This window comes from Thunnus thynnus, chromosome 22 (assembly GCF_963924715.1).
Source record: "Thunnus thynnus chromosome 22, fThuThy2.1, whole genome shotgun sequence".
Taxonomy (NCBI): domain Eukaryota; kingdom Metazoa; phylum Chordata; class Actinopteri; order Scombriformes; family Scombridae; genus Thunnus; species Thunnus thynnus.
Genome location: NC_089538.1, coordinates 26138533 through 26160483, shown reverse-complemented (window position 1 = coordinate 26160483; position 21951 = coordinate 26138533). Strand labels below are relative to the sequence as shown.

At 36.2% G+C, this 21951-nt stretch overlaps 2 protein-coding genes across 7 annotated transcripts in view; one reads left to right on the top strand and one right to left on the bottom strand.

Annotated features, from left to right (window-relative positions):
* Positions 1-223: 223 nt before the first annotated feature.
* LOC137174888 (low affinity immunoglobulin gamma Fc region receptor II-like) overlaps positions 224-21951 on the bottom strand; it is a 43060-nt gene continuing 21332 nt past the window's right edge. The window contains exons 1-9 of one of the 6 annotated variants that reach the window (XM_067580409.1): positions 17643-17804; positions 9466-9501; positions 6835-7098; positions 6517-6756; positions 6021-6221; positions 5697-5798; positions 4089-4178; positions 2703-2792; positions 224-363 (exon numbers count right to left, since the gene is read on the bottom strand). In XM_067580409.1, the coding sequence (XP_067436510.1) occupies positions 320-363; positions 2703-2792; positions 4089-4178; positions 5697-5798; positions 6021-6221; positions 6517-6756; positions 6835-7066 (999 nt within the window). In that variant the 5' untranslated portion in view covers positions 7067-7098; positions 9466-9501; positions 17643-17804 and the 3' untranslated portion in view covers positions 224-319. Of the gene's footprint in view, positions 364-2702; positions 2793-4088; positions 4179-5696; positions 5799-6020; positions 6222-6516; positions 6757-6834; positions 7099-9465; positions 9502-14691; positions 15134-17642; positions 17805-21951 lie in introns of those variants that run through there. The other 5 variants (XM_067580404.1, XM_067580405.1, XM_067580407.1 and 2 more) reach the window with 5 other exon arrangements.
* Positions 17843-21210, top strand: LOC137174895 (coxsackievirus and adenovirus receptor homolog). The gene is made up of 3 exons (XM_067580420.1): positions 17843-18118; positions 19580-19927; positions 20005-21210. The coding sequence occupies exons 1-3, from the start codon at positions 18055-18057 to the stop codon at positions 20205-20207; spliced, it is 615 nt and encodes a 204-aa protein (XP_067436521.1). The 5' UTR covers positions 17843-18054; the 3' UTR covers positions 20208-21210.

Below are 21951 nucleotides of genomic sequence, written 5' to 3'. Positions count from 1 at the left end.
GGTTACCCACAACCAAACCGGAACAAGTCAAATTTTCCATCTGACCGCTTTGTTGAAACCCACAGAACCACACAAAGAAAACAACAAACAAGACCAAAGTTTATTGTTCTTGCAAACAAGTTAATGCTGCAGCAACAACAGCACGCTCCAAATATATATATTATGTATTATATATATAACAGTATGAACAGTAAAGTTAATGAGGACATTAAACACAAAACAATTAAGTTCATTCCTTTATATGAGACACAATATTGAAGATGTGTTGCTGTTTCAAACTTGGACATCAGTGGTTGGACTGGTGTGAAGGTGTGGAGGTCTACCTCAGTGAAGAGTAGACAACCTCTGGCTCTGGTGGACACGCTGAACACAAACAGATAAAACAATATGAGACACAGTTGTAGAAAAAGACAGCTCTTGTACAACATCTACTGGTGGTAACTACAGTTGGTTGAGGTCAGGGGAAGATCTTGGTGACAGTTCATGTAAAGACAAAGTTTCACTGCAGGTTTGTGATGAGATGTGAACTCTGGGCCTGAATTCATGAAGCTTCTCAGAGCAGGAAATCTCTCCTCACTGGACAAAAACTAATACATCTTTGGTCCTAGTTTTAGGAGAAGGAGTAACTCAGGAAATCACTCCTGACAGACAATAAAATCATTAAAAGATCCTTTAGATGATCCTCATTTCATTTGTTAGTCTGCAGGATGCAGAGAACACCTGCGGTCCCCATAAACCCTGATGTCCCCACAATGTCACATTTTTTTACATTGAGGAAACTGCAGCTTTGTGACGGTGATGTTTCTGTCAGAACCAACTACTTCAGCTGTAATAAATCAAACTCTGATCATTGATGAATCATAAAGATAATGTGCATGACGAGGGACTAAAACTTAAACACCATCGTGTCCCCCTGCTGGATGACTGCTGTATAATGACGGAGATCTCGCCAGAAGAACAATTTCTTGCTGACTACAGTTGGCCCATCACATCTAACATGGCGCATTACATTAACACAATCATTTGTATTCTTTGTATTGTTACACTTGCACATTACATATACTGTTTATATTGTGAACATTTGCACATTCCCAGTCAATATTTTTGACTATTTGACTACTGTATAAAAGGCTTGGACATTTATGGGTGCTTATCACTTTAATACTCACATTATCAGGCCGTAGGAGATGACGTGTGACATTGTGTGTGTGGGTGAAAAGAGCGAGTGCTAATGTTAAAGGTGTATCGTGTTGTGGTTAAGTTCACTCACCTGTGACGACCCATAAGTTTTTTGAGCATCCTTATTTTGCCTGTGTGGTCCAGTGGTATTCCCAGTATTGAGTCAATGACGAGAAGTAAATGTCTGTTATTCTGTTGTAATGTTTACACCTCGTAAGTTTAAATACATATTTACATGTGTCCAGCGTGACAAGCGATACTTCCGGTGTTGTTATGATGTTAATGCTGTAATTTCCTGAAGGAAGTATTAAGTTAGTTACGGTAATCTTTCATATGTTTAAGTTAAAGTAGTATTGTTTACACTGTTGTGACGAGTTAAGTTAATAACACCTCCATTAAGGAAAATGTCCGTGGTGTGTGGTCACCATTATATAGTACTTTATTTGACCAAAGGGTGTCGCCATTATACTTTGTTATACCTTTATGTGACTTAGTCAGTGATATATATGAGAAGTTTGTTTATTTCTCTGAGTATTCTCATCTATATGTAACTCAGCTATTATTCTGTTAAATGGGGACTGAGAAGCTTTGATATATTTATGTTTAACTGAGTCTCAGTGGCACCATGACTGTGTATATATATATATATATATATATATATATATATATATATATATACTTCTTTATTCATGCTTAACCGTGATTATGACCTGTTGCGGTCAATATGACAGTGCCTAATGGTGATTTATTTGTTATTTCAGACTGATGACAATACTAGTGTTGAACTGCCAATAAACAAAGCTGGACCACAGCACAGTTCAGAGAAGCAATTACGTCTCTTCATCCTCATTCCTCTATCCTGACCGATACACCATCCTGTTTACTGTCAAACCCTAAACAAGCTAGCCCTACCTAATTAGCTCACTAACAACTATTTTTCAAACTCAGCAGCCCTCTTCACACAGAATAGATTTTTACTAATTCTATATTGTAAATGTTATTTATATAGTTATACCACCTGTCTTTTTGGTACTTAAGTTTTCTTTTTCTTTTTTAACACATATATTTATATTTAATTACTTATTCTACTAGTATTGTAGATGCAACAGTTTCACCCCCACTACAACAACAGTACTATTAGTACTATATTAGTATTAGTAATAACAAACCTTATAATGACAGTAGTTATATTTTTCTTACTTTGTATATATACTTGTTTTCTTTCTCTTATCTTCTATTCTTAGCAATAAACCTGATTCTTATATTCTCATCTTGATCCTATATTTCTAACATGCTTATTACTTTTAAATGAATAGTTCTACAAATTCAGAATATACATTTTCTTTCTTTGAGAGAATGAGATGAGAAGATTGATATCAATCTCATGAATGTGTGTTAAGGAAAGTTAAGTATAGAGTCAGGATGTGTGCTTAGCTTAGCTTAGCATAAAGACTGTAAGCAGGGGGAACAGTTAGCCTGACTCTGTTCAAAGTTCAGAAATAAAGACAGAAGAGCAGCTGTACCTCTCCTCTTGTTTGATTTGACGACTATTTGTCCATAACTGACGTCTTCTGTTCTTTTCACTGCTGAGTAAACTGCAGCTGGATCACTCTCTGGAAGATAAAATACATTCATATTAATCAGCACTGTTAGTAAACTTTATTTACTGGGAGTAATACTGTTGCACATGTAATATAAATCAGAATATTAATACTACTGTGATGGCAAATAAAGTCATTATTTTTCATGAAGCATTATAAGACTTGAAAGACAAACACCATGTGTAACTGGAAACTATTTATCTGAAACAGGAAACTCGATGACCACTGAGCTGCTCGCTGCTATTAAAACATGTTTGCAATTTGACCACAAGGTACAACAGACAAACACATTGTCACCGACCACACTGTAGTGAGAAACCTCACCAGCTTCAGAATACACTTCACTGGAATCAACAAGAGGAAGTTGTTGCTGTAGTTTTATCTGCACAGTTTTAAAAACAACTAAATTATAAACTTTATTAAAGGACAGTTCAAGATGGATTCATGTAGGTTGTTGGGAGACTGTTCAGCTAAACCAGATTCTGTAGGGGTTAAACTAAATTAGACTCTGCTGGAGCTTAAATACTGTGTCATTTCCAACTTTCAACCTAAAATGAACCATCTCTAACTGAAGGGTTCTAAATAATCATTTTTGGGAGAAAGCACAACCTGTCAGACTGAATTCAGGGTAAAGAGGTGGCTGAAGATGGCACACTGGTGTTTCAGGGGTAAAGTTCCCGTCTATAACTGCAGAGACCAGTTCTGTGTCTGAAATCGCTTCCTTGTTAACTTGTTCACTGCTTCTGATATAACAGACACAATAATTTAATTAATAGTTACTAATCATCATCAGTTTGTGTCATCACTGACAGCTGTGGCGTCGCACAACAGTTATTTTCACATCTACAAAATGTGACACGTTGCATTGTGGGATTGTTAGCAGAAAGTAGAGTGCATGTCATGGACTCTACTTTTCAGAGTTCAAATACAGAAAAAAAATGTCAATGGCAGAAATGTAGTGCACAATATAGTGAATTGGGAAGGATTTAATGATTCCTGTTAACAGTCTCTCCGGCTCGTGTGTTCCAACAAACATCACTGACTGTGTTCATGGTGGTGGGAAGCCAGTGAGGGATCCTGCACTCTGTCAGCACTCTGTAACTTCTGTTTTTAAAAGTATATATAAAGTTTTCTTGCATGCTGACTTGAACCCTCAACGGCCTCCCACTCAAGAACAACGACAGTTATAACATGTGACCAAGTGACTACCAGGAACTGCTAAAGCCACTGATACACTTGCTTTAAACTACGTGTACGTCTCATGGCTACCTCACATTAGGAGCATTGTGCAAAGAATAGCAGCTGTACCTCTTGTCCTGTTAGATTTGATGACTATTTGTCCATAACTGACGTCTTCTGTTGTTTTCACTGCTGAGTAAACTGCAGCTGGATCACTCTCTGGAATAAAATACATACAATATACATTATTGACATTACCACAACTGATACTCATATAAGTACTGTTAGAATATCTACTACTACTACTACTGCAGTACTAGTCATCATACAAGTCGTATTCAGATTATTTATGCCTCTACTATAATCAATTATGATATTATTTTTGTAAAGTATTATAACAGGACAAAATAAAATTAATAAAGTATAACAGCAAACATCAGTTTATAGTTGAAAAAGAGGTTTTAGTGCTTTAGAAGTGTTAACAGAACAATTTAGGTTTGAGGTTTTTTTTTCTTCTTAACACCACTGCTGTTGTGAAAGAGACCAACAACATGAGTGGCAAGTTCAGAAAACGGAACTCGGAACTGCTAGCTTTTATTAAAACGAGTTGTTCACCACAAGATGAACATGTGTAACTTTAAAAATGTATTTATAATTGTAAATTGTAAAAAATGTTGGTGTCACATAAAGCTGGAAAAGTAAAAGGATTCATCAACAAAAAGTGAGATAAAGTTGAAGGTAAAACAGTGTATAACACTGAAGTAAGTTCACTTAATGTAGTATTAATCACATTACATAAACATGTCAATAACAATGTTTGTGTAAAATACATAAAAGTAAAATACTGTGTTCAGATATATGCAAATATGAACATTTACAAACTCTGTAGGACATGTGCAGGACAAACTGTCTTCATCAGAAACAGGAAACTGGACGACCACAGATCTGTTAGCTTCTGTTACTGATTCACCACAAAGACAGTTTCACATGTGAGCACATCACACCCTGTCATCAACCAAAATAGACCAAACTACACTCTGAAACTCCACAGACAAAAGATTAAATATGTTTTGTTTAAATATGTCATGAAAAAGTATCAAATATTAATATAAATGTAATGTGATGTTAAAAGGTTTATGTTAATGTTCAAGGTTCAATGTATGAAAATTTAACATCTAAAAATAGAAATAAGAATTTGACAGAAATATAGTATAAATTAATATAAAATGTCAACTAAAACTCAAGAGCATCAAATAAGTACATTTTAGTACTTCTGTACGCGTTAACATAATTATTCCACTACTCCTCAACATTTCCTCAACAATGTCCTCAAATCCAACAATATCTTTCTAAAGTCAAGTCAAACATAAACACTAAAATCAAGTCTTAAATGTTTCAAAAACTGACGGCTTGGCAAAATATCCTCACTTTCCCCCCAAAAAAGTCTTAATTACCCAACAATCTCTTCATAATCCAATAATTCACATATTAGTGTTTTTACTTTTTCTCAAAATGTCCTAACTTTATAAAAACTTCCCCGTACTATAATACCGTCCTCATCTCCCAAAAATATTCTGACTTTCTAAAAATGTGTACCCATTCCAGTGTCACTTTCCCAGAGTTCCCATTGACCCCATGTTTCTAAACATCCACACTTTCCAAAAATGTCCCTATATTCACTTTTTCAAAATGTTTACTCTCAAAATCCAAAGAGTTCTCACAAAGATACAAGTTTACCTCTACTCCGTCTGATCGGCTGTGGCTGGTGACGCAATATTTTGATGTCACTGTATGTGATGTCATCTGTGATGTCATCTTCTCCAACTTCTAAATTAGCAGCTGGAAGGAACCAAAATGATCAGAATATAATTTACAATATAATAATCTTAATGGACATTTAATTTAAGAAAACTGAACATGCAAATCAACAGAAATGATAAATTAATAAATTATAAAATGTCGTCATGAACTGTAGTTAATGGGTGTAAAACACGATTTCAAAAAGTTCTAAACAATTCTAAATTTTAAAAAAATCTGAAAAGGTAAAAGTTAAATGTTTACTATGAAATCCAGAAGTCTGTGTCTGACCTTTAGGTTTCCTCTGAACACATCGTCTCACCAGTAACACCAGTATCACCAGTAGAAACAGTAACATCAGTACAACCAGACCACAGATAAATGGAACAGACAATGGAATGAGATGAGGAGAGGTGGAGGTGGGAGTACAGAGGGGTGTAGACTGAGAGGTGGTGGTGGGTTTCTCTAAAATGAAACAAAAATAATTATAATAAGTATATATTAAAAAAGGATAACACATTCACTAATTTCACTTTTCAGAAAGTGATAAGATTACTGAGATTGGTGCAGTTTATTAGACATTAAGCTTTGTTTGGGTAAAATTATCACATATTAAATTAAATATTATTTAGTGTTAGTAGAGTTAGAAATGTTTTCTCTCACTATGAATGACCACTGTTGTCCCTTTCAGTGCAGAAACCTGCAAACATCAATAAATGAAACACAACGAGGTCTGAAGACTTGTCTTTAACTTCCTCACCTGTGACAGTGATCCAGCTGGGTGGAGACTCTCCATGACTGCTGCTGTTACACTTGTAGAGGCCTTCATCAGACTTGGAAACATGGTGGATGGTCATGTGCCCTGCAGGCTCAGTCCTGATGAGGGAGCCATCTTTATAGAAATCAGCTGGGAGGTTGGAGGTCTTTGTTTTACAGTGCAGAGTGACATCATCTCCCTCCATCACAGGGAGGACAGGACTCTGCAGGATCACTGATCCACCTCAACAAAGACACAAACTACAGCATTTCATCATTTACACTCAGCTTCATCAATACTAACTCCACAGTCTGATCTTACCAGTGACAGTGATGTTGATGCTGTTACTGGTTGCTCCCTCTCTGGACTCACACCAGTAAACTCCGCTGTCCATTGTGATGATGTCACTGATGTTACAAGAAGAACAAACTGTCTTCCCCCAGTCAGCTCCACACTCAGTTCTGGTTTGTCTGGTTGTGTTCCTCCTCAGCGTCAATCCAGCAGAGCTGTCGTCCTCCTCACAGCTCAGAGAGACAGAATCTCCTATAAACATCTGAGAGCTGCTGGGACTCACAGTCAGAGAGGCTGCAGAAAATCATTGTATATTGAGGAAAACATAATGACCTATTGAGTATCACACAGTAACACTCAATGGTCAACAACAGTAATCCTAGTCGTACAGTTATAGTGTCAGTTTTCATCTAAAACTGAGTCTCAATGCTGCAGCCAGTGAGTGAAGCATGACCAGAAGATGTTCATTTCACCACATTTACACTTAACCACTTCATGTGTCATCTGTAAATCAGATAGTTGTTAAATATCAATCAGTAAAGATAAAAATTCCTCAAAGAAGCATTTTAGATGGAGGGAAAATGTGACACATTCTAGCCAGATGTTGTAAAAAAGGATGTTCTCTCTGAGATGCATACATGATCTTTATCCGACAGAAAAAAGCATCTCCAATGATTTCCACACAGTCAATCAGGGAGGGTCCGTAGGCTAACAGGACTTAAGGCACAAATGTTTTCAGCAAAGCTGTGGATCTGTTACTGTCCATTACATGTGGCATTTGTGATACCAAATCACTGCTGCAGAGGAACCAATGTGTTTTGAACAGATTATTTCTTGGTTCAGTCGCAGTCATCTGTTTAAGGAACCCAGCCAGGAGAGTTCACAGTTTCTAGCTTTCATCTCCTGACAGCCTGTCTGATAAAATGAAACACATAAACACAACCCAGGACAGAGCTAAGCTGACCTACGCTGTAAAAACTAAGAGCTCACTTTACCATAACGTAAGTTATTATATTTGGCAGCTCATCATGTGTCTACGTTCTTGTGTGGACTGATTAGAAAACGTAAATTGAATGAGTGACGCAGCCTTGTCCCTGCTGATGAAGATGATGGTGATGATGATGATGATGGTACTGAGGTGTTGAAGAAAGTTCTCCTGCACAGTCTGAACCAATTGACTGCCTGAATCGCCCCTCCCCCGCAGGTGTTAATACATTATGTTACATTAATACATTATGTTACAGTGTGTTCATTCATTAGCTCCAGTTTCAGACTCAGAGAGGCTGGAATATTTATTTAAAACTATTTGATACTGTCTGATATAATATCTTGCAGTTATTTGTAGTTGCTTTTATTACGCTGATTTGTTAAAATATTATTATTATTATTATTATTATTATTATTATTATTATTATTGTCATTGTCATTGTCCCATTAGGTGCACAATCATAAATAAATGAAATGAAATCAAAATGGTAATTAAATCAGATTGACGTATGAGTAACTTATATAATGTTTAAGATCTCCAGACATGATTTAAGACATATAAAAATAATACATTTTTGTCTAATTAGGTTTTTCTGAACAATTAACTACTTAAAAATTTGTAAAATGCATGCAGTCACACAGAAGGTGTAACATGTTGTTGTAGTGTTTATCTGATCCCTGATCAGTTAAACCACTGATCTGTATGTTAGAGAGCAGTAATGTCAGTGAGGGAAAGGTGTGAGAGAGTCTGTGAAGATGCTGGTTTTAGTTTATGTATATGCATGCATTATTAGCTAGCTAGCTAACCTGCTATGGTTGTAACTGAACAACTAAACTGTGAAAGGTTTTGTTCTCTTTTAGCTGTTACCAAACAGCTCCAGTAGAGCCGATATGTATGTAACCCTGAAAAACAAGTCTTATATCTCCTCTGGGTTTCATCATGATACATGAATAACAAGTTTAACATGTCAGCTGTGGACTTCCACATAATACAGACACATTATGACTCAAGCGTTTAAATCACATGTTTTGTGTTATTATTTATTTGCCTTTTCAGTTTCAGTATTTTCTATATATCTCATATTTTTTAAATTAGTAAGGTGGCTTTCAGTTAGACATCAGGCTACATTTACAGTATATGTGCACAGTAATGCCTCTCCTGTAAATACTGTAAGAAAAACAGTCTGGCCACATAAACGGAGAACATCCTGTAATAATCCTGCTGACAGACAGTTTATTTTGATCATCCAGAGGAAACTGAATTTGGAGGTTTGCTTAAAATAGAAAAGTCAGCACTATTAATAACGTAATGGTATAAATGTATCTGTGTGGAACAGCTCATCAGAGAGTAGAAAAGGAGGGTAAATTACTCTTAGATCACATTGTGTCTGACAATTTAAATAATTCATGAAGGTGTTGCTGTGCCAGCTGAGCATAAAATGACACGCGGTGCATCACAAAACTGCAGATATGATGCACATATTTCTGCTGCTGGTACTTAACTGAAAAAGAACTTGAAAGTAATAAAACTTGATTTCAGAGAGGTCTGAGTGCAGTCAACAAGTAAACATCCAAATATACATAATATGTTGACAACAAAGAAGACGCTCTTCTCTCAAATCAGCAGAGCGACCATATAACAGCTTTAGATTATCAGATGAGAAGTTTACTAACCTTGGTTTGTTGTGCAGCACAGCAGTGAGATCAGAACTAAAGAAAAATGACACTCAGGTTGGTTTGAGCTTTTGAGCTTCAAGATACAACAAGACAGTTCTACTCCAGAGAAATGAGAAACCCATAAAATACAGAATTCAGATATAATATTTACCACTAATAATAATAATAATAATAACAGCAGAGATCATGTTACAACAACCAGACAAAAAGGTTGTTTTAGAACAGTGATTGAGTGAGTAAAAACAATAATATTGACAGAGGAAAATCTATCAATAATATATCAATACAGCAGACAATCCAGTAATACAACCATAAAAATGAGGAAACAGGAAGAGATGTAAACACTGCTGACGTTTGTCTGAGCATCATTCATGTAATCTGCCACAAACATTTCAATAAAATAAGTTTAGATAAAACTAACATCTGAATTAAAATACTGTTGTCATGTGTCGTCTTCTTTCTATTGTCAAACTTTCCTTTATCCACTTTTTTCTGTTCTGTCCTGTTCTGGCAGATGTTGTATGTTGTTATCAAGCTTATTAACATTAATTGCTAAAAACTACAAATGATATGTCAATGATACTTTGATATGAAACACGACTTTATCTGGAAATCAAATATTTTGACCTGATTTCTATTTTCTGGTGTAAAATGCTGCTTTACAGTAATGTAATTAAAATTTTCTGAACTTATTAAACTATTGAAGAATTAATTTCTCTTCCTGTTTGTTGCATTTTACTCTGTGTAGACTTGTCTTTGTTGCCTATTTTCTTGATGCCGATCACTTTTATCTCATTTAGATTCTCGTTTCATTGTAAGATGATCAATGACCTTCAAATCATATATTGTAACTGAAATTTATTTTGGTCTGTAATCAATAACAGACACAATTAGGTCATTTGTATATATACATGTATTCACATATATACATGCATTTGCATATACATACATACAGTATATGAAATCAAAAAGTAACATCAAACAAACAAACAAACAAAACTTACATATCCTGTTCCAATTATGCTACGCCAATGTTCCTCTCTGGTCAGACATTTTTATATTTGTTCAATAGATTATTTTAAACATGGTTTTAAACTTACAATGTGTTTAACATGATTAAGGTTCTTCACTACAGCTGTTCCATAAATTCACCCCTTTAACTGAAATATAATCTCAGGAAAAGACAATTTTTTACATTAGTCCTCACAATTAGGTTTCTCAACAAATAAATTCTTTAAACAACTTTTAGATACTTTTAATTGTTTTTTGTTTGTTTGTTTTTTAGCTCTATACATTACTTTAACCAAATCTTTTAATTATAGAACCTTTTATTTATTTAACAGTGAATTTCCTGGTTCTCTGTGAATAGTTTCATTTACAATTCTTATGGCTTTCTTTTGAAGTAAGAAAATTTGATTTTGTATTTTTTTTGTATGTATTTCCCCATACTTAAGTTATATATGGAACTATAAGGGAACAGTATCAGGTTCCCTTATAGTTCCAGAAACATTTTTAAAAAAACAGTTAAAACCATAAAGTACAACTTACAACAAACTGTCTCTCTTTGGACGCAGCCACGATATTTATACAGCTATGATTCTTTCCCATATGTCTTATTGTATTACATGTTGGGGGCAGGCTGGAGAAACAACCATAAAACCTCTTCGGCCCTACGCCTGGCACAAAGCCTGGGCCTTGAGGTCACACTGTAATTCTTAAGCAGGAAGGGGACATTTTCTCCTCTCCTTGAGACTCCAGCTGTCTGTGATGTTTTGGGGAAAGCAGAAACCTCTCTGTTAGACGGTAAACCAGCATCGCCATGGTCAACAAGGTCAGAGGAGGCTCTCCTAGACAACATAGATAGGTGAATGCGTAGATTCTATTGATACAATCAGACATTCAAACCAAAATGTGCTGACAGTGACCTGAAGTTCCATGCAACATGACCTGAACTGAAACGGGTAAGCTGCAGTTCCTTGTTTAGAAACTAGTGAACCAATTAGACTTATTTTTTATATTGTAGGCTGATCTGCTGAGGTTAAAGACTAAGGGTCAGACCTTCAGAGTCACAACGGAAAGAGACAGCATCCGAGTATTTCAGTTCTCCTTGGCCAAGTACTTCAGTAAACATTTTCAGCTTTAAGACATCAAAGGCTCGTGTGCGCTTTTCTCCACTGAGGTGCTGACCATCGCTCCAAATATCCACAACACACAGGACGCGCAGCAGCGCACTAACATGCAAAAGATTAAAAATAAAAGGACTATAATGTGAAAGATTATTATTGTGGACATCAACATATTTTAAAAAACATGTCATAATGCTTAGTCATAATATTTATCAGAATGAACTAATCACAGTGATGACGGATGAAATTGTTTAATTATTTGACCAAATCGTGGTAAAACACGTAGGTATTTAAACAGACGGACAACAACGGATCAGACACAGATCGACTTTCCTGCAGCATCAATACATGATGACATGAGGAACACATGAGGAAATAAATGAGGTGTAAACAATGATCCTTCTTACTGCTTGGCAATAATAGCAATCCACCAAGGTGCAAACGCACCTGGGAATGGGAGATGACACTCTGATTGGTTTATTGTATATTGCTGACACAGCCATGATTAATTAGGACTATGGACAACCCCTTTGAACCATGCGCCTGGCGCTCTGACCATTTTTCCGGCGTTAAAATAGCAAAAGTGGATTTGGACACACCTTCAATGCACTTGCACCATGTGCTTCAGACAATATGCTTTAGATCGTTACATAGGGCCCCTTGAGTCCTTATACAAACAAACTGTAAGAACTCCGACCAAAAACTCAATGCGTTTCCATCACTGTAGGGTTCTGGAGAAATACAATTTACTGAGCTTTGACAAGATTATTCTAAAATTTGTGCCTAGTTTATAAAATTTTAAATGGTTTGTCCTCCTCCACTATGTGACTTTGTGTTCACTCGCTCAGTAAGTTCTATTAGATCCTCCAGAATATCCTCTATAGATTGGACCATTTCATCACACTGTATTTGGACAGTCAGCTTTCTCTTTGAAAGCCACAACCTGTGCCCTACCAACGTCCTACATGATGATATGAAGAACTGCAGTTCAATCAATACATTCAAGGCTACATTAAAAAATTCACTGAAGACCAATCAGCTGTGTGACCACTGAGTGTAAACTTCATCTATGGTCTTCTCATTAGCGCAGGCAGTCTTGCTTTTAATTTGACATGTTTACATTATTCATTTCTAATTGACATTGTGGGTGTATGTGATGTGCTGTTGTGTGTAGCTTTGTATTTTGTATTTTGTATTTTGTATGGTGTGTTCTGCGTGTTTTTCTGCTTTGTACTGTTTGTTGTTGTGCTGTTGTGGGGGACTGCGGATGTAAATTAGCTTTGAGCTAACTCCAGTGCAGTGCATCTTTTATGTTAAAAACTGTACCTGTCCCAATAAATAAATACAATCAATATAATATAATATAATATAATATAATATAATATAATATAATATAATATAATATAATATAATATAATATAATATAATATAACATTATATTATTACATTTTGTAGCTGCCAACATGATTTATTATTACTATCTATCATCACTCCAGTAAATTTAATTTCAGACACTTTAAATTTCAATATCATTCATGATGAGCTTTCTTTGTAAATTTGTCAAACAATTACTAAACATTATAAATCTAGTTTTACTTCCTTTTCCACTGGATCCACAACAGAAAACATTTGTATCATCTCCAAATAAGATACATTTTAGTGTTTCAGAAACATAACATATATCATTTATATTCAAAATAAACAATAATGGTCCAAACACGGAGCCTTGAGGAACCCCCTTCAGTTGGTGTAAATTAAAATTATTTAATTGAACATATTGATACCTATTCCCCAAGTAAGTACTTAACCAAAAGCGTGCTACCACTATAATTCCATATCTCTGTAATTTATTCATTAGTAAGTCATGGTCAACAGTATCAAATGCTGTTTTGAAATCCAGGAATATCTCTACTGTATATTAACCATTTTCTATTACTGTTGATATTTCCTCCACAAATTCCATTACTGCAAACAAAGTTGTCCTATTAGCTCTAAAGCCATTTTCTGTCCAGACAGTGCATTATGTTTTGTGATGAAATCATCTAGTCTTTGATTGAATATTTTTTTCCAATATTTTAGAGAACTGTGAGAGCAAAGAAACAGGTCTGTCATGAGAATACATGTCTATCTCTAACCTTATATGACTTCAGCTGTTTTCATTTTGCTGGGAAATAAAACAGCTTGTAGAGACTGATTATTTAATTCATAAGTGTTGTTTTATCAACTCATTTACAACTATATACATATCAATAATAGTTGTTTATTCTTTGTCAGGAAATAGGTTGGGTAACCTGCTTTTCTAGTTCTATTTTTTAATGATGTCATTCATTACTGTCCATGTATTTTTAATATTTTTTGTGTTGTCTTCCAATAATTTACTGTAATAATCACTTTTGCTGCATCTCATAATACTTGTCAGTTTGTTTTTATATGTCCATTATGTGTCTCTTGTTTTTTTCTTTATATATTTTCCATTTTGCAAGCATTTTGTATTCCCTTAGTTAACCACGGCTTTTCAGAAAATTTCTGCTTCACTACTTTCTTTATTCAAAGGACCTTTTTTCATAAAGAGTGGTTATTGTGGATAAAAATGTCTCAGAGGCTTCAATCTTGTTTCATAATGTCTTTAAAATAATTAATTGCACCTTGTGTTTTGATACAGTTCTGAAGGGTTGCAAAGATTGATAAATGGTCACTTATCAATAACATTAGTAAATATATTGTCAGTTAGTGTAGCACTGTGTTGTTTTCCTGCTTGGTCGTGTAATTTAGGGATTTAGACTCATACTGAACATGAATGGATGAACTCTGTAGTTGTTTTGTGTTTGTGTGGGTTTAACAAGTCATTTAAAATCCCCACAAAAACATTTTACTGTTCATGTTGTCATACAAACCAACTAATTAAAGGTATCAATGTAAGATCCTATTCAGACTCTATATACACAGTTTATAATTATATTTTTGGATTTCTTCATCTCAGTTTCTACAGTGATACATGTATCATAAATGACTGTGTATCTCACCACCACTCTCCTATAACTCAGCTGACTGCTATAAGTATAATTATTTAAATGTGGACAGTATAGATTGTACTTACAGAGCAGACACTGAAGAGATGTTTGGTCCATTCTGCCTCTCGGTGATGTGAGAACAACTTAGTTTGGTCACAGCAGTTAAACCCAACTTCCTTCCTTTGTAGGAGAGTTTGCTGCTGTGTGGTTTACTCTCCAGCAGTTAGCAGGAAACAGCTCATTTATAGCAATTTATATTATTAGCACAGAGATGAACCATCAATGATTGATACTATTTAACTAGTTTAAATTCTCAAATAGTGTTTGAAGTCTTATTTACATCAACTGCAGAGGACCAGGCTGATCAAATGTCTGTATGAAGCCTCCATGTTTTCTGATCTGCTCCTGTTTTAATTTGCTGTTAATACAAACTGAACATTTCCTCCATGTTTACCTGATGTCATAATAAGATCAGTATAATGTCCTCTTCCACAGCAATAATTCAATTTAAACAACAGTCTCACTCATTCATTATTTCTGTCATCCACTTTGCTGTTTCTCTCAAACAACGTTAAGCTAACATAAATAAAACTCAAAACTTCCTGCTGATTTTTCACATTAAAAGTCTTACAGCCTTCCCTTTATTGGGAGGCTTTTAAAATGAAAAATGTAGAGGAAGTGTTGAGTTGAGTTTCATGAAGAGTAGATTAAAATTGACCAAGAATAATGGCCCAGAGGAATGGCTGCATTAATAAATTATTAAAAACAATATTTCTTGAGTTAAAAAGAGGAAGGAAGAGCAGCAGAGTGAATATAACATGACTGATGTTGTACTGAAGGAATCATTACTGTGCAAACTGCCATTACTCAATGTGTCATTTTAATGGTTTTATTGTTTTGTTGTTGTTTTTTTCAACCTGATCTTTATTAACAACAATCATGATTTGTTTGTGCTGGTTATACCTGCTCTATTATTTGATTATCAGCTTTTATATGAGAATTGAAGGTGATTTTTGTTTCATAGGTGATAGAAGTGATAGATAATATAAAACTACTGTGTCATCAGACAGTGAAGTGAACACTTAGAGTCATTTCCATCTAACGCGCCTCATGACTGCTCACAGCTTTCAAAACTGTTGTGGATGACGGCAGCAGCACCAGTGGTGGTTCCCTTGGGCCTGATGAGAGCTTGTCCCCTACATGGCTGTTTCAACTCCTTTAACCTCCATCCAAAGAAGGAAAGAAAGAACACGGCCACTCGTGACACGGTCCTGCTCCCCTGGAGGAGCAGGGACTTCCCTGTCAGAGGAACTCCACTGGGGAACCTTCTCGGCTGTGTGGGCTTCTCCTGTGTGATTTCAACAGACACCGACACGCCCCCACCTGCTGTCAATCAACAGACACCGACACGCCCCCACCTGCTGTCAATCAAACAGACACCGACACGCCCCCACCTGCTGTCAATCAACAGACACCGACACGGCCCCACCTGCTGTCAATCAACAGACACCGACACGCCCCACCTGCTGTCAATCAACAGACACCGACACGCCCCCACCTGCTGTCAATCAACAGACACTGTCATACACACATACCCCAGCTGGAAAAAAAATTAAAATGGACTAATAGTAATACTCACAAGATATAAATCAGCATAAAGTTGAAACAATATGTATTTTTCTTTTCATAGCCTCTTTAAACACACTTAACACCATAATATGCATCCTGTTTATTTTGAATCTAAGTTATACCAGGTTATTTGTATCATTATTTGTTGTTAAAAGGCCTCTAATTTGATTATTTAAAGATGTCTAATTTGTAGTCTACAGCAACATCTAGTGGCCACATATCAAAGCATCTTCATGACTCATTTCATTAAATTACACGAAGTGATAGTGAATATATTACCAGATGTCACTATTTTACATAAACACACCACACTTACAGCCATGAACAAGTAAAAACTCATCCTGTCCTAAAAAGTGGTTGTGATGTGGAAATTGATGTTTCCTCACAATAATCAGTCAGTTTGGATCTTCAGCTTAGCTGACATGATTCTTCAGTGTTTTAGTTCAGGTATTGTTTAAAAGTTCACATAATCTGCAGAGTCCCTGAAATAAAACTGAAAACAGTTTCCAGGGTTTTTCATGAAAGGTTGTTTTCTTGTAAATCACGTGACACATCAGGAACTCCGCCTCCCTCTTTCTTCAGGTGAGGCGGAGGGTTTTTTTTCAGTGTTCATAAAGTAATCAATGTTTAACTTTTCTTACTTCCTAATTTCTTACAGCAGCTGCTGTAGTTGAGCTGATTAGTCTTTGAATACAGAAAGTAAACTCCAGGAACACGCTTCATTTTTCCAGAAAGACTTATAGAAGTGCTGACTGGTACCCTCCATATAAAGCTGCTGTTAACCTTTCCTGCTTCAGCGTCCAGACCGTGGTCGGGAAGCACAGGGGATACTTAGTTTACAGCTCCAGGGCCGAATGTCACCGCTAACTTCGGGGTTAACTCCCTCCACTTTATCAACAGGTAGCAAGCAAGAAATGGGAACTCAGCTTCAATCTTGAGGAGTTGCAGCATTTATTCTCTGTCAGAACAGCTCAAACTGTACATACACTGTACTATTACTGTCACAGCTAACTGCTAACTTAACTCTCTCTTACTGCTCCGGTCGCCCCTAAAACAGTCACACCCGCTCGCTCTCTCGCTCTTGCTCGTCATGCGCACACCTTATGCACTAGGCTATTTCTTAAAGAGACTACGCCACTCGTATAACACTACGTTCAACTTGTCTGATAACAGGATAAACAAATATACAACGCATTATTTTGTTTTTCTGTTTTTCATAGGAATTAAAAACATGTTTAAACTCTAATGTAATGGACACAGTGTTTTGGTAAATGGATGCACTTATATAACACTTTTATCCAAAGCTCTTAACAGTGTTTTTCCTGCTGCTCAGTCACACATTCACACACACAAGATACCTCACAGCAGGACAAGCTACCAGTTTGGGGTTCAGTATCTCGACTCTTACCCTCTTCATCATGTGGACAGGAGGAGTCGACGATCAATGTTGTTGCCAGTGTTCAGTAACTTAACCCTCATTCAGTCAACACTGTAATCATACAACTGTCTTGAGTTGTTTTATGACATTATAAACATGGAAATGTTTCTGATCTTTACTACCAGTCCTCTGTCACAGCATGTGGCAGAGGAGACGTGACGTCATGACGCTTTCTCAATAAGAAGTTCATGCGCACAAAGAAAACGAAAGTAATCAGTCAGGCGGCAACTGTAACTACTAGCAGCAACATGACAAAATAATCAGAGATCAAGGTCCATTTACCAACTTCTAACTGTCGAATATTCTTCAAGCGTAACTGGTCTGGACTTCATCAATTCTGGAAACTAACAGCCAACAAATACTATAGAAGAAGAAGAGAGAAATGCCTACGTTGACTTTCTCTTTGTGTGTCCTCGCTTGTTTCCTGTCCTTTACTGTCTCTGCAGGTAAGTTGTGTGTGATTCACTACTAACTGAAAACTCTGTAACTGGTTCAGCTGAAGGTTAAAGTTACTGTGCTGGAAAAACAACTTTTATTCTGCTCGCTGGCAGGTTTCAAACTCTGTTTCCTCCCTCATTCAGAGGCTAATGGCGGCGCAGACACACTGTTTCATTTCCTCATTTTTATCAAGTGAATATGATCAGTCATTATGGATGTTTATGTCGGGAGATGAAGATCATAACAATATTAGATTTAATATTATTCACATATTTCCTCGCAGACAAACATTAGGCTGCTGCTGTCTTCAGGTTATTGTTGCTCTTCTTTTGGTTTGATGGTATTTGGCATCGTCACTGAAGTGAGGACCAGTTATCATCCCTTAAATAACCTTATTGATTATTTATATCAGATCAGTTTGTTACCATAGTTACTAGTTTCTGAGTTGTGTTCAGTCCAATATCACACATCACAGATCAGTCTCAGAGGGTTTTACAGTCAGTACAGTAATACAACATCCTCTGTTATCTGATCCTCCATTCAAATGAGGAAAAACTCCAACAGAGGAGGATCCCTCTGCAGGACAGACAGGAAACACATTACAGAATACAGCATTGAACAGGATCACATGACTTCCTTTAGTTATTGGTTATGATTCTGTTCTGTGTCATGAAAGCAGCAGGAAATATGACGTATTGTTCAACAACTGTGTGAAAAATGAAAGCAAAGAACCTGCAAAACTGAACCAACAAGCAGAGATACTCAATCATTCAAAATACGCAATAAACAAGTTAATTATGATTAAATATATAGCTCAGTTACTTTTTACCTTCAAGTCCTGCATCATATATTCAGACAGTAAACTTATTTTACATTAACGTCACTGTAACATTTCATGTTTTACATTCTTATGACATTAAGTTCTATTTCTCAGACATTCTTGACTTTATCCAACTTTGTTTTAATCTATGATAACAACTCAGCAGTATAATATTACAGGGACTCTATCAAGGCTCTGTTACTGTTATTTAACAGTGTGAGCAGCTGTGCAGGTGACATCTGCTGGATATGAATAAAAACAGGTGTTGATTGGTGGAATTTCACAGTTGTAGACATGATGTCACACAGTGGTCGTCATGGTGTTCATGGTGAAAAATGAAATTGCTCCATGTTACATTAAACATGTAATAATTACTCATTTAATAAATGATGTTCTCCCCAAACACCAAATTTCACCAAATTAATTGAAACCAACCGAAATCACTTCAACTATTATTATGACATCATCATTATGTGAAAGTTATATTAAGTAAAGATTTTCTTTACACACACACACACACACACACACACACACACACACACATACACATATATATATATATATATAGACACAGAGTTGTATCACTAACTTTTATTTCCTGCTTTTCTGTGAATTTCCTGTTTTTGTTGGAATCTTTCAACGATAAAAGTAAAGCCTGGAGAAAATGTCATTCTTCAGTGTCAGAGTCCCAGAGATGCAAACATCACAGCGTTAACGTGGAGCAGACCTGACCTAAACCCAGAGACAGATGGTTTTGTCCTCTTCTTCAGAGAGAACCGACTATATGAAGACTACCAGCATCCATCTTTTCGTGGTCGAGTGCAGCTGAGAGATCCAGAGATGAAGGACGGAGACGTTTCTGTGATTCTGAAGAACGTCACCATCAACGACACTGGAACATACAAGTGTCGTGTTTCTGTGAACAGCAAAGGATATGAGCTCATGAACACCATCAATCTGACAGTCAACACCATCTACCTGAAGGTTGAAGACTCAGGTGAGTTTGTAGAGTTTGTAGAGTTGAGTCATCACCTACCTGACAGCTGATACCTCACACCTGTTTCTGCTCTGCAGGTCACACAGCTGGAAACACCTGGACTGAAGAAGACAAGGATGGAGGAAAGAAGGAGGAACGAAATCATGGACTGACAGTTGGTCTGCCTGTTGTTGCTGTGCTTGTTGTTGCTGTTATTGTTGGTTTTGTGATTCATAGACAACATACACAACGTCCTGACCAACCTGTTCATCATAGAGCAGCTGTCCCCCAGCAGGTCTGAAAGGTCTCAGATCTCTGAACTCCTGAATCTTTGTGTCCTGAAGCTTTTACAGCAGCAACATGTTCTGAACTGGAACCAGGTCTAAAAGGTCGGACTTTCATCAGTAAACATGTTTTTCTTGCTGTAATCATTCCTCCTGTTCATGCTGAGCATTAGAGGATCCCTTCATAATTAGAGCTGCAACTATTCTACTGATGTAAGTGATAAAAATTAGTTTATTTGATTTTCACTTCAGTTTTGTTTAATAGCATTTTACTGTGTTGTGTAAGTAATGTTATTTGTGTTCAGAGTGTGTAAGAGTGAGATTATTGTTGTGAGTCTGTAGAGATGCAGACTGGAAAGTGAGTTTTATTGTGTTTTCCAGCCAATGTTAGACTGTCTACAGTAGTTTATACTGTAAACACTGTTATAACGTGATGTTTTCTATGTGTATGATCTATTGTTTCTGTATTGTGTAGGAAATGTTCATGTGCAGATGCAGGTATTTGTAGTGTTGTTTATGGGATGTTTGAAGTAAGTGAAGTTCATTGAGAACTTTAAAGCAGGACTGTAAGCTAAAGTTATTAAAATTCACAGTTCAGAGATAATAGAGCTGATGCAAGCTGAGTTAACACCACAATGATATGAATAACATGCTGACAACTATTTTAAATATGTTTGCACAGTTTTGCACAACACATTTATTCACAGTTAACCCCTGTGAATAAATGTGTTGCATCAGTTTGTACCCAGAGCTTCATTCTGAACTTGTAACATATAATATATTTACTGCACTGTGTATTTGTTGACATTTAATTTTTCATTATTAAATATCTATACTTTTTAACATGTTTCCTGTTTTGATAAAGACTTTGTTCATAATGTAGATGAGCTGGATTCATGTTATATATTCATTTATGTTTATAACCAGACTTCCTGTTTAGTTGTTTACCTGAAGCTGAGCTGTTGAACCTGTTGATACTCGTCAGCTGTGCAGGTTTAATAAAACACACAGTGCAGAGTTCATCTAGCGCCACCATCTGGTAATGTGTTCTTATCTGATCAATTACCTGCAAAACTTTGTTTTCAGTGTTAAATTTTATAATATGCAAAAGTCTCCATCATCAAAATGAAACAACTCTGCTGAAAGGACACTTTTTATCTTTTTGTGTGTGTGTGTGTGTGTGTGTGTGTGTGTGTTACGGTTCAGAGGACTCAGCAGCCATGAGTGCAGCACATGAATGTCAACCAGATAAAAAAAAGAGAAAACTTTGTTGATCCCTCAGACTCACAGTTCAGAGGAGGTGAAACGTCATAAGTAGGAGGAGGAAGTCCTGGGGGAGTGATTTGTCACAACAAGTCACATGACTTTGACAACTGACACTTTTGTTGCTGCGTTCATGTGCTCCTCGGATGATCAAGTGTTGGGAAGTCGTTCTTTCACTTCAGTGTGTTTATGAGCTTTTAAGTTGTAATGTGGAAACAACATGGACGTTACTAAGAAGATGTGTTGAATTTTGACCCAGATTTGTTGCTGCACCAGTACATTCCCTAAAACCACTAAACCAAACCACTAATGCTGACTTGTTATCAGCATTAATGCCAATACATAACTTTACGTGGACACAGTTACAACCTAAAACCATATTACAAGTTACATGTGAGCAAAAAATTGATGTGAAATGTGAATTAGTAAAAGTTTCTTGCCATCAACCAAACATTTACTTTCATCCATCATGTTTCTGCGTATACAAACTTTCAGCAA